The sequence below is a fragment of the Papio anubis genome, chromosome 4, assembly GCF_008728515.1.
Source record: "Papio anubis isolate 15944 chromosome 4, Panubis1.0, whole genome shotgun sequence".
NCBI classification, from domain to species: Eukaryota; Metazoa; Chordata; class Mammalia; order Primates; family Cercopithecidae; genus Papio; species Papio anubis.
Genome location: NC_044979.1, coordinates 78,636,289 through 78,649,834, shown reverse-complemented (window position 1 = coordinate 78,649,834; position 13,546 = coordinate 78,636,289). Strand labels below are relative to the sequence as shown.

Below are 13,546 nucleotides of genomic sequence, written 5' to 3'. Positions count from 1 at the left end.
CAATTGTCCCACTAAAGTACATCAATATGAATTAAATGTATTAGGCAGTGTACAATGGCATGCCCAATTACATAATCAATTTTTTCTAGACAAACAGATTATTATAGCCTTTCCATTGTACGATTTGTAGCTTCTTTCCTGGTTTTCAGTTTAATTGCACATTTCAGGGAAACCTGAGTACAAGACCAATGTTAGTGCTCACAGATTTTGAAAAGGTTTTGTAGATTAACAAGTAATTGTGGTGACAACACCTGATTTTAAGGTATGCCCCACGTATGTTTCCAGACACTTTAGGATGATGTAATATTTTAAGTTTAAATTAATTATTGTTTTGTTCATTGAACTTTTATTCAGAAGTTTAAAAATATACAAAAATTATAACCATCCAGCCACCTCAAAAATAATTTTTAAAATTGCAGATGGTTAAGTATAAAATAATACTTTTTAAGTAATCTTCCAAAAATCTTTCAAAATTTTCCTTTATTAATTTAGCTAATTAGCGAGTAGCTTCAGTCCCACCAACCATTTTCTATTTCCTTAACCATTCAGTTGTTCTTAACATTTTTTACTTTTAAAAACCCTTTCGTAAATATGTTGGAAAATAGAATGTCTCTTCCAAGAAAAAGGAATATATGCACAATTTGGGGAGTTTCATGGTCTCCATAAAAGTCAAATTCAGAACCTCTGCCCTATTGGCAGGTTATATGTAGATCTACTTAGATATGAATAAGAAATGATGGTTTAAAATGGAACATAAATTTACATGTTCTATTTTTTTATTTACTTGTCCCTTTCAATTTACTTAATAGTAAATTTTCTCTCAAATTTTCAACAATGGATCAATATAAAGCAAGTTTTACACTTGTTGAATGAGTTCTTCATATATTTTTAAATAGTGGAATCAAAAGAAAATAACTGTGTAAATCTCATAATGCTTCTAAGAGCAATTATGTGACTGTCAGAATGGTCCCAAAGAAGATATAGAGTATTCAAAATATAAAATTATTTTTTCCCTTCTATGAATTCCAGAGACAGATCAAGTGTAATAGAATAGAGATCAGAGGGGGCATGCACATCTGTAACTTTCTACTAATGTCAAAGCAGATTTTCGAATGTTTGCTTTTATAAAGCATCTATCTTTATTTGTAACCTGAATATAAAAAATAAATAAGGCATCATTAACTCGCTCTTTCACACATCATAACCAATTCAGCCAGTAAATCCTAGGCTCCACTTTTGTCCTATATGGAGAATCTAATCATTCCTCACCCACACTGCTACCACAGTGGTCTAAATATAAGCCCTCATGATCTCTCCTCTGTGTTATTATGCTAGCTTCACATCTTGCCTCACTGCAGCCACCCTTTCCACTTACAATCCATTTTCCACAGTGCAGAGTGGTCCATAAAGGTAAGGCATGTAATAGCACTAATTCTGAAGATTTATTTTACATTTATAAGTAAAGCCAACATTCTGCTCCCTTTCTTAGCTAATTTTCTGAGATTCTCTCCAGTGTTCACTCTGCTCCAGCTACTCTGGTCCTTTTGCCTTTCAGCAAAACCACATCAAGTGAGTCCCTGTCTCAGACACTTAGAATTGCAATGCTCTGTTTTTTGGAATGCTTTTGTACTATATATCCTTATGACTAGCTCCCTCACTTCCTTCAACTGTTACCATGGAATAGAAAAGCCACCTTTCCAAACCATCAATTAAAAAGAAACTAATAAACCCCTACATCATACCTCTCTTTTGTCTTCATGACACTCACTACCACCAGATGTACTAAGTGTTTATTTAGTGACTGCTGTCTTGTCTTACTGGATTCTAAGCTCCATTAAGTCAGGCAGGGACTTTGTCTATATTGTTCACTACTGTATACATAGTACCTAAACTGGCACATGACACATGTAGACATTCAGTAAATATGTCAAATGAATACATGAATGCTAAGATAGAAAGTTACACAAATGGCTTAGTTCTGTCTCCTTCTTGGCCTCCTTCATGTCCTATTTCAGAGACCCAAGAAATGGAAATTTACTATGGCAAGGTATATTTGTGAGGAAAACCTCATAAATACCTGAAGAAAACAAAACAAAAATCCTGTGGTCCAAAGAAAACAAAATTTACCAGGCAATAGAAATTTACTAGACAATGGAAATTTTACTATGTCTGTGGAAATTTAGGAATTTGGGACATATGTATAGACAATGACCCTAATATAGAAACATGATTTTACAATTATACAAGTAGGACCTCTCAGAGAGAGTAGACAAAGTATAATTTGGTATGACAGAAGAGTGTTAGATGTGTAGCTGATGAGTTAGGTTGAGTCCTATTCCCAGTGAAATGCATCTCCATAGCACAGGTGTGTAAGATTTCCTAAAAAGTCTATTTCTTTCAGTATGTCAGCATTTGAAACTAAGTTCTACACTTATCCACAAAGTGTAAAAAGTCTTCTGTTCCTTTCAGTATGTCAGTGTTTGAAACTAATTTCTACACTTATCCACAAAGTATAAATATTCCATTCCAGAAGGGGAAGGGGGAAAGAATGTTGAAGGTGTGATTTGCAAACATATTTACACTCAACCCATCTCCTTCATGCTTCTGTAATTGTCCTTTGAATCTAAAACCATTATTTATGAAAATTATTTAAGCCAATATTAAAATGTTGAATTTCTATTGGATGGGAAGCATCATAAAGGTTGCAAAATCCTCTCTACATTTTAATAGACTACCTTGTCCTTCAGTATAGGTGTCTCTATATTAAAACCTGTTTCACAGTGTGCTACCATTCTACTTTTTCCAAAATATATACCATCAAATTCCATCAAATGAATAAAATGACATCTAGTTGATGTTAATTAGTCACATAATCAACTGTAGAAAAAGTAATTTTACCTTTCTGTAGCTTAACTTTTTGTCTTAAACCCAAATTCTATCAGATGTAGAACACACAAAATTTCAGCCAATCGAAGTCATTTTCAATCTATCTAGGGATTATTCGAACCTGTTCCAAAGGTTGCATACAACTTTCACAGGGCATATATAATGCCATGGTGTTGGCAGAAGCTAGAACCCAATTATCAATCACTATGAGCCCACACTGGCCTCCCAGAAACTCATATCCCATCTAGTCAGCAGCAGTCAGGTCTGGTAGATGGCTCCTAAATACTTGTTGTTCCAATCTCAAGGCCTCTTTGGTACTCTGGGCTCCATCAAGTTTATGCCACTCTGCTACAACAGAAAACTTCCTGCTGCTCTTATGAGACTTTTGACACTCCTTTCCCAATGGCCTAGCTACTCCATACAGCCATCTCCACTCTGCTGCAAGACTTGCTGTTTCCCCATATTCCATTCCGGGAGGAAGTATACCCCTGGTGTCAGATCCCAAAGCCCCAAGGGGTCAAGGCTCTTTCCCAGGGCCACCCCAGCATTTATAATCTTGCCTCCAACTAGTGAATTCCTTTTCTTCACGGTGTGAATACAGAACACCTATTTTGAGTTGGTGGAATGAGTGAGGAGGAACTGGCTCTGCATGACCTTAACTTTTTCCAAGAAACTCTATTAGATATGATGTAGAATTTATATCCTTGTGCTTCAAGGCATTCCTTTTGATATACATAATTCAAGTGGAAAGAAAACAAAACAATAAACAGAAAAACTTTTTATGTCAAGATCATTAGCTCTGCCAAATTTTCGAAATAAATTTGCCAAGAATTTCCAATTTTCTTATTTGTTTTTTGGCTCTGCTATAGCAAAGGCCTGAATGTGGAAAGCTGTAGTTGCCGAAGTTGAGGGAAGCCCACACGGTACAAATAGGTAAATGTGTGTATGGGGATTTTGGGGGCACATACTGCAAAAGGTGCCAATAAAAGTAACTGCATGAATAATACCTCACAAAAACCTGATGAAAACAAACAAAAATCCTGTGAACCAAAGAAATCGAAGATCATTTTAAGCTCAACTAAACTTGTAGTGTTTTGTAATTTATAGAGAGTGAAATAGTTTAGACCTGACCACGTGTCATTTTAATAAAATTCACTTTTTTCTAAAATTGGGAGAAAAATGAAAAGGTGACCAGGTTCAGTTAATAACAGAAAGTTCATACATTGAGTTTATGCTAGAATTTGAACATGATTCAACTAGAACATGCTAGAATTTGAACATGATTCTACTTAACATAATGGAGTATAAGTTGCCTTCACACTTACGGTTCTCTTAAAGAATGTTAATTTTATACATGAGCAAAACATGAGTAACTTAAAAAAAAGTAAGTGACTATAAGTATCACTGTCACAATCAGAGTACCAGGGCACAGCAGCCAAAAGCATTCAGTGTATTCCAATTCCTGATTTTGTGTATAGAGCTGGGTTTCTAAGAAACTTGAGACAGTAAAGTAAACAAGTTGCTACCATTTTTGGGGTGTGTGTGTGTGTGTGTGTGTGTGTGTGTAAGAATAAAACCTTGAAAGCAAGGAAAATGAAACATATCAGAAGAGAGGATTTGAACAACCTTTTCAAGGATCCTCAACTCAAGCTTTTTACAGAAAATACCCTCATGTGTTTTTGTTTCGACTCTGTGAGAATACCCAATTCAAAGCCTGTCGCAGAAGGGCAGAAAGACTCACTATGATACGAAATTTAAAAAGTTGAAAAAAAGCCACATTAAAATTACCTGAGTCATTTTTGAGAACAACTTAAGTCACGTTGCTGAAAGTTTCCTAAGCATGCAGTAGTATTTCCCTGAAATGAGATTCCTGTGAAGGAATCTTGGGTAATTCTGAATTACATTATAGCTCCATTTATCCCTGACCTGCAACTTTCATATGTATCAAGCTCAGAAACAACTCTGGCCCTAAATCAAAAACGATTTTATAAAAGGTAGTTTGGAGAACAATGCTAGCTACCACAGCAGTGTATTGGCAGAGGCAACTACATTGCATAGCTGGTTTCTGCCTGAGAGCCACCAGGGCTGGAATTTGCCACAGGATTATGAGGGGGACGTGAGCAAATAAGAGAAATAGCGAAAAGCTGAAGAAAAATAAATGAGTTAAATGAATTATTCATCCCTTTTCGATATAATGATACCATGCTATGTTTACATTAAATGTGCTAATTTTGTATAGAAGTGTCTTCAATTCGATTTGAAAATAGAGTAACAAAGAGGAGTAACAGTTTAAAAAGTCAGTGTCTGGAGTCTAGAGGTGGGTTTTGACTCCTTGATTTATCACTTAAGAGCTGTGCTACTTCAGGCAGGTTACTTCATGTTTCTAAGCATCAGTCTCCTCTTGTAATACAGGTATGAGAGCATCTTCCTTACAGAGTCATGATGCTTAAGTGAGGGAACAGGTAGAAACAGATTAGCACAGTAAATGGTCCACCCTTATGTGTTCAACAAATATTAGCCATTATCATGGACTTGTTGCCTTTCTCTTTTCGGTAAGGGGGTTAGTAAAAGAGAATAGCAATTGTTTACCTCTCTTACAAAGCTTGTGAAATATTTTTAACCTGCTTAGGCAATGTCATTTGGCCATGCTTTCTATCAAAAATTGCTATGAAATGCAAAACAAATTGATTTTGGTAATAAAACTGGACTTCAGAAAATTGACATGGTAAATTTTAGCAGTAATAGAAACAATGGTAGATTTTTTATTTTAAAAAAATACCTATTTTGGGAGGCCAAGGCAGGTGGATCATGAGGTCAGGAGTTCAAGACCAGCCTAGCCAAGATGGTGAAACCCCATGTCTGCTAAAAATACAAAAATTAGCCAGATGTGGTGGTGCATGCCTGTAATCCCAGTTACTTGGGAGGCTAAGGCAGAAGAATCGCTTGAACCTGGGAGGCAGAGGTTGCAGTGAGCCGATATCACGCCACTGCACCCCATGCTGGGAGACAGAGCAAGACTCCATCTCAAAAAAAAAAAAAAAAAAAAAAAAGAATTTATTCAGCAATAGCTGAATTCTAACAACTTCTTACATTATTTCTTTAAATTATCACAATAACAAGGGCCAAGTTTACTCTTGTGTTTGAGTAGAAGAATTGCATTCTATTTGTCCCTTTGAACTCTAAGATCAAGAAATAAAAAGCCAGAGACTTTTTGGTGAGCATGGGAACAGAGCTGTATGTCTAATTCGGTAGCTGGAATTTTGGGTAACAACACCTGGCCTCTGATGGCAACAGCTATTCCAGCCACCAACAAAGTCTCTAAGCCTTCCACAGTCATCACATCTGGGAGCTTTACAGTGATCTTGCAAACCATCAGTGATAAAAGGCATGTTATCACTGATGCAGAATTATAAAAGTACTTTTGGACACCTGGCTAGCTGCTTGGCACTAGTACTCCCCTAACTTAAGGCTGTTTCTCTAGACCTTGCTCACGGAGCAAATCCTAAGTAAAGCTTTTATTAGGAGGTTTCTGTCTTTCCCATCCTAGTAAACAAATTATAAATTTGTTAAGCAAAATATTCGATATCACTGCATATAAAACTTAATGATACACTGCAATTTTAGACTGTTTGTCTTATGTACCCAACCCCCGCAATTATTCTTTCACATGCATGGGACTCCTGAGAAAACCCAGACCTTGCAGTAAGTTTTTCAGGATTTGATTCAGCCTATACTCAATTTTTGTCATCTAGAGATTTGATAAATGGTCATAATTTTTATGCAAATTATTTATTTTTCAATTTTTGAATCCATATACTAACTTGCATTTTATTTGAAAAATGTAAATGAAATAAATGTAAAATAAATAGATTGACAGTTGAACAGGTAAATAAAGGTCTAAAACTGGTAGATCAACCAAGTCTTCCAATGGTTTTTAAATACAGCCATTAGAATTTGTTTCAGGCTAAAACTGGGCATTCAAAGCTGATGGTGGAGATGGATATTGCTATTCCAAAGAGCTGTTTATTGGTTAGGCTGCTTCTTACATATAAAGCAGTGGGAAAAAAAGTGAAAAGAAAACACTTTCTCCGGCTTCTCATGATTTTTTAATCTATTCTGTGCAAAAATATGGCTTACAATTTATTGCTGAAATGTAGGAACCTGAAGATTCCCAGTCTACACTTTTAAATTTAACAAGTATCTCAATTACTTGCAAAGTGATCACTTCCAGAACTTTACTGCATGCCAGGGATGCCCTTCCACCTGTTCAGAGAAATTCTCCCATGCCCAACTGAGAACATAACATGACAATTCATTGTTTTTGTTTCATAAATAAACCAGTAATTTATATCATTTTTCTTCCATGAGGCAAGAAGCTATAACAATCATTACTTTATAATAATTTTGATTTTACTAAATTGTTTTTGAAATGAACAATAGGAGATGACAAACCCATGGTTTGCATCAGATACTAACCATTTCCACCTGGAAGGTTTTTTTTCTGTACTTCAACAAAGGCATGAAATAACATTTAAGATTCTAGAGAATGTTATTTTCTTAGTGTTGCTTAAAGTTTATTTTTTTTTCCAAATAACAAAAGCATTTTCTAACACAGTTAAAACTTAACCAGTGTGTTTAAACAACAAGTGGATCTAACAGTTTTCCTCTGAGCCTTTGATCTTGATATTGATCATCTTCCTTCACACATTTCTGTGTCTAAGAAAGGAAGAATATAATGGGTGCAAATACATTTCTTTGAATCAAAGTTCTATATCATAATAATTTTTCTCTATTACAGATAGAGGTGTTGTTGATATAAAAGTTCTGGATGAGTGTCTACCAGCCCAGAATAAGGGTCCTGAAGGTTTGGATTTTTTTTTAAATAAAAACGCTTGTTGGAAGTTTGCTACATCTTTTCTTGTTGTTTTTCTTCTAAAAAAAAAAAATCAGTAAAACATTTCAGTCTATGACTGTTAGTTAACTGTGCTCTGTGTTTATAAAACTGTATAAGCTACACTTCATTGGGAGGTTAGAATGCAATATAGAGGGTTGGAGACTGAAGCACATTTTTATCTCACTTTGAATTTTGGATTACAAAATGACAGATCAGACCATACAATGAGAGTCATAGTCCACTAATCAAATGATCCTTTAAAAATTTTTTTTTTCCTTTCTCACTTACTCTCATGTTTGCTAAGAGCCAACTAATTCCTAAGTGATGACTTTTGATAAATAAACTCCAGAATGACAAGATTTATCTATGACAAGTATGTTCATCAGCCAGGACTCATTAAGCTCTTATTGCCTGTTGTGCCAGAGACACTGTTCTGACAGTAGCTTCTAAATTCCATGGTAAATTAATTAATATATTGATATAAATGGTCATCTAGATATTTTGCAGCATTTCAAGAAATGGACATTTAACAGAGTAATGGGTGTTCGATTTGCAGTTGACTCTCGTTAATCAAATTGGCTATTGAGTTCTCACTTTAGAACTCTGTGGTTTTGTTTCTCTTGCTGTACTTCTATTATTTTCTATATGAAAACGGACTTATTTCTAAGTACCATGAGGGGAAGATAATGAATTTGTGTTCTTAATTTGACATCTTTTGTTAACTTCTGAAACATTTCAAGTTCCTATTCCCAACTTGTGGCTTTAGAAATTGGTCACCTCACATATTTCTTCATCTGGTTATTTTGCTGAGATTGTGTACAGCAATTATTTTTGAAAATAAAGTTAATGTCCATAAACATTGCTATATATATCTCCAATCTGCTACAGGTAAATTGAGCATTGAAGCCCTCCAATGTTATCACAATTTCTTCAGTTGAGTTGAGTCATTACAGTATAATCAGGAAAATTCAGCCACAATCTTCAGGCATCTTGACTCTCTTAAAGCAAAAAGAATGCCTTCACTTCTTTTCTTCTGCTAAATAAAGACTGGTCAGGAAATAATTCAACTACATATAATTAATTTAGGAGACCTCAATTATATCCTTATGTTCATTGATTTTTGGTATTCTTGAATAGCATGACAGCAAACCAAAAATGTGTGCGATTCTATATGCCACAAATTCCCCAGGCTTCAGATTGAAACTCTTAAGTTGTTTTGACTAGGCAACTAACAGCAGTTTAGATAGTTCTGTACAAATTTAGAGATGCAAAGCCATGACCGTATTCCAGCACATTCTTCTTGTCAGAACCATTTAAATCACCATCTTACACAAGTACATATTGAAACTCAACTTTAAGTGTTTTATTTTTATGTACATTTCATTTTGTCCAGAAATAAAATATCTAAATACAGACAGACTGTAATGTTGTATATGTATAGCTTTCAACAATACTTGATCTGAATAAATGCTCTGTACATTGTTTGTCTTTTTAATGGAGTTCACAGCTACATCGATAAAATGAATTCCTCATATCCTTTTTTCTTAACCAATAACAAGCAGAGAGACAAGTACAAGTTAATATTAATAAGCAGCTCAAATAACACTTGGTTAAACTATGTACAATACAAACCATTCATACAAATGAAGACTAGGATATTGAATTTGTTACAATATGTGTAGTAAAGATAAGACAGACACTTATAACTTACATGGTGTCTGCCAGGCATTTCCCTTCTTATATAATGATCAGAACTTATTTTAAGCAGCTTTAGCTGGTCTCAACTTCACAAAAGTCCAATGATTGGTGATGAAAGTTGTTATACCAATGTCTGCCCACATGTAAATTCCAAATGTTTGCTCATCTTTACTGAGAACAGGCCCCTTTCATAGAAAAAAGAGCCATCTTGGACCACCCTGAATGTGCCTACTGTATGCTGGAAAAAAGTTACTACATTTTGTTGTGTTTGTAAAGTAAAGAATACTGAGCTCTAAAGACACATTTTTCCATTTTAACAAGCAGATACTCCTACAATAGTATTTACCAGTACAGCTACTCCAAGCAGTAGGAATGCATGAGTGGGGATTATTGATTAGCATGTACTCAAGACTTTAAAAGAGATTTCCATAACAGCGTTAGAAACATTCTCCGTCTAGTTAATCCTTCTGTTTGATGATAGTTGATCCCTGAACCATTATGAGTCAGACAATGAAAGCCCTCTCAACAGGAATCACGACAGATGCAAGCTGAAATGTGCATGACAGTGTGTTTGTGTACCTCTATATGTGAGAGCATGTCTTCAGGTGTGACTTCAAAACCTGTGATGATTTACAATTATACTGAGGGATGAAGCTGACTGGGCAGAAATTACATCAGATTGTTTTCCACTAGTGTATTTGCAGCCAGTTGACAAGAGCAGCAGTGTAGACACATTCCAGGCAACAGATGTGACCTTCTTCTTTGAGGTATCAGCCCTGTCATATGACCTTTAATTCCTCAGGCTTTAGTCTCACCCCCATGTTCACCTTCATCCCGAGGGAAAGTAAGGTGTGTCACTGTGGTAGTTGTAGTCAGGGCACACTTTCTGTACCAGTTTATAATCTGTACTATAAAAGGAAATGTAAATACAGATCACCTTAAAGGGCTTGGAGCAGAGCCAGGATACATGACTTTGGGTCTGCTCCTGGTAACAGGTTTTTGAAGGGTCATAGTTGCAGAGTGTGTTCTTGGTAGCCTTGTCAACCTTTTCATATTCAATGCGACAATTGAAAGACTTGGAATCTTTGGCATCAATCACAGTTTGTTGTGCCAAGTCAAATTCCACGATTTTTGTAGGGGGTACCAAGCTGACAGATACATTCCCTTGACCAGTTGAATTATGCCTGAAATAAACACTAAATGTTCCATTGCCGTGATCTACAATTTTCCCAGTTATCAATAGATTCAGCTTCACTGTTTTGATGTTGGAATGAAAATCGCCCCATCCAAACATTTTCTTAAACTTGCCCGTTTTAACAATGGGCCTTCTCTTGGCCCTGGGTCGAGGCTCTTGAAGGTCTGTGGAGTTCCTCAGCCAGTCCCAGAGGTCTTGCTCAGAATAAGGTTCTGGGGTGTCATATCTCAGGTCCAAATCTGTATCATTCTCTTTGCCACGAAAAGTCTGTGACAAGAGTCGACTGATAGACAAGTCTTTGCCGCTTTCTGTCCATATATGCTTTAGTGTGGATTTGCTGCTTCCTGATTTCAGAAGTTCTGACTTTCCACCGTTCGTTAAATTGGCACATGTGACCTGAAAACAGAATGGAAAAATGGCATTTACATATCTGTATCTGAGAATAACACTGAATGCATAAATCCAAGCCTTCTCTTACACTTTTTTTTTAAAAGCACCACATCTGAGAAGAACACCCAAAGCACAGATTCAAGCCCCCTCTCCCAGAGTCTCAGAATTAAATAATTACATTTTAAAAGCACCATCAGCATCTGGCTAATATTTATTAATATGTGATAAAATACTTCTATTTTTATATAACAATGGAAGAAGGGAGATGTGGGTGGAAAAACTACTAAGTATGACCTAAAAATTATATAAAACCATTGGTTAATGGAAGAAAAGGCCACCCAGCATGAATAAAGCAAAGTGAATTCAAATATAAACCAAACTAATTACTTCTTAGCACAAAAATCCAAACTTTTGAAATCAAATTTTATAAATCATTACATTCTTTTTCTATTTCAAAATTACTCTAAGCTTTAAAACTGTATGATTCTCTGGACACAGAGAGGAAGACAGCACACACCAGAGCCTGTTGAGGGGTGGAGAGGTGAGGGGAGGGAACTTAGAGAACGGGTCAATAGGTGCAGCAAAACACCATGGCAAATGTATACTTAGGTAACAAACCTGCATATTCTGCACATGTATCCCATTTTTTAGAAGAAATAAATATAAACTGTGTGATTCTCAGACATATGTCAACTGACACCCTTTAGACTATTTAGTTATCCATATTACAGTCATATTAGAAAAGTTAGTTTTGCAAAGGGACTCCAGTATATTTTAACTGATCAAAACAATGTTTACTACCACCTATAATAAGCAAGGAATATATTGAATAAGACAATTTTTTACCTTGCAGGGCTTATCATGTGGTCTAGAAAAGTGACTTTTAGTAATTTTCAAGTCTAGAGAAACCAACATGCGGTCAATGACTGAGAGGTCACTTCAGGGTGGATTATGAGAGTCACAAGCAGACACTGTTCTCCTAGGACTCCAAGATTATTTCTTAGGAAAGAATTGTATCTCAAACTGCACAGAGATACAGAAGAACCAGTGACTACAATGACTACATTGGCCCATATTTAAAGCAGTAACTTCTTATTCTGACGTGGAAGAATCAAGGACAGGAGCTAACAGAACTAAAGACCTACAGGAACTAAAATAGCCAATACCAGTAAACCACTCAATATGCGGACTTGCTGTTTTAAGGTACTGCTGTTGAATGGAGTCCCCAGCCACATTTCACAATAAACTTATATTGCCATGCCCCTAGAGAACCAGTTCTGAGTCTTGTCTCAGATACCAGCCTGATTACTACTCGGCAGCTTCATTGGACCCTCCAGTCTCCTTCCAAACTGTTCTTAAAATGAATGGTCATTCCTAGAAAGCTTTTTAAAATTCAGGCCCATTAGGAATTATAGCTGTGTTCCAGAGACACTTCCCTAGACTTAGCTGTGTGGGACTCATGTTAGGATACAAATGTGACCTGAAAATAGCATTTTAGTCAACCACTTGTTGCTGAAAGGATGTATTCTCAATCTCTGGGGAGCAAGACCATAAATTTTAGAGCCAGACTCCCTGGAATTCCCTCCCAGCTGACACTGCCAACCTGTGTGCCCTTGGTCAAGTTAACTTCCCTCTGCCTCTGTTTTCCGAATCTGGAAAATGTAGGCAATATGATATCTAATTCATAAGTTTGTGAGGATTGAATGAGTTAAAACAGGTAAAACCTTTAGAACAGTGGCTAGCGTTTGGAGAGGGCTCAATAAATGTAGCTATTATTGTGAATACCAAGCTGATGTTTGAAGACAATTAGAGAAAGAAGCCAAATAATACATATGGAGATCTTGCCTGGGAGAAGTTTTTCCCAGGATTACACAGCCAAGTGCTGTGAGACATGGATGTAGAGAACCTTGGTCATCTAAACTAGAACAAAAGCTCTTAGATCTTGTAATCCTTCTTTTCAAGCCAGGAAGTAGTCTCCTCTTTGCCCTCTTCAAATTGAGGTAATGTGAGTGTAGTTGGACTATTCTCGCCCAGAAAGAATACCAGCTGAAGCTGTAATCTTCCTAATAATGCTGAGCTTAAAAACCCTGAAACTTTGTCTCCATGAAAATTCATTGCATCGGAGATAACAGGCAACTTCATCATGCGTTCATATGACAGCACCCTGAAAAGTCAAAACTGAAACTTTGGGTAGGTAACCAAAATACTGTCAACTCTTTCAGGCTGCTAGCTTGAGTACAGTTGCATCGGCTGTGATCCCCGAGGCAATGGCAATGGCTTCATGGAAAGATGCAGAAGGTCATTGTGTGCAGAGATGAAGGAAGAATAGATAACACTGACCAATGGAGAATCAGACTCTGGATTATTGTGGGGACAAGGTCACATCTAAGAGAAACACGGACCAGACTCATGTATGCAGTCAGTCTTTAAAGTGTCAGCTACCCACAAAGAGCAAACACCCTGATGTGGAGTCAAATATGGCT

General features: G+C 36.3%; 1 protein-coding gene across 1 annotated transcript in view; it reads right to left on the bottom strand.

The window, feature by feature from the left end:
* Positions 1-9,119: 9,119 nt before the first annotated feature.
* The window catches only part of NXPH1 (neurexophilin 1), a 325,425-nt gene continuing 320,998 nt past the window's right edge, over positions 9,120-13,546 (bottom strand). The window contains exon 3 of the mRNA XM_003896270.5: positions 9,120-11,069. Within this exon, the coding sequence (XP_003896319.1) occupies positions 10,308-11,069 (762 nt within the window). The 3' untranslated portion in view covers positions 9,120-10,307. The remainder of the gene's footprint in view (positions 11,070-13,546) is intronic.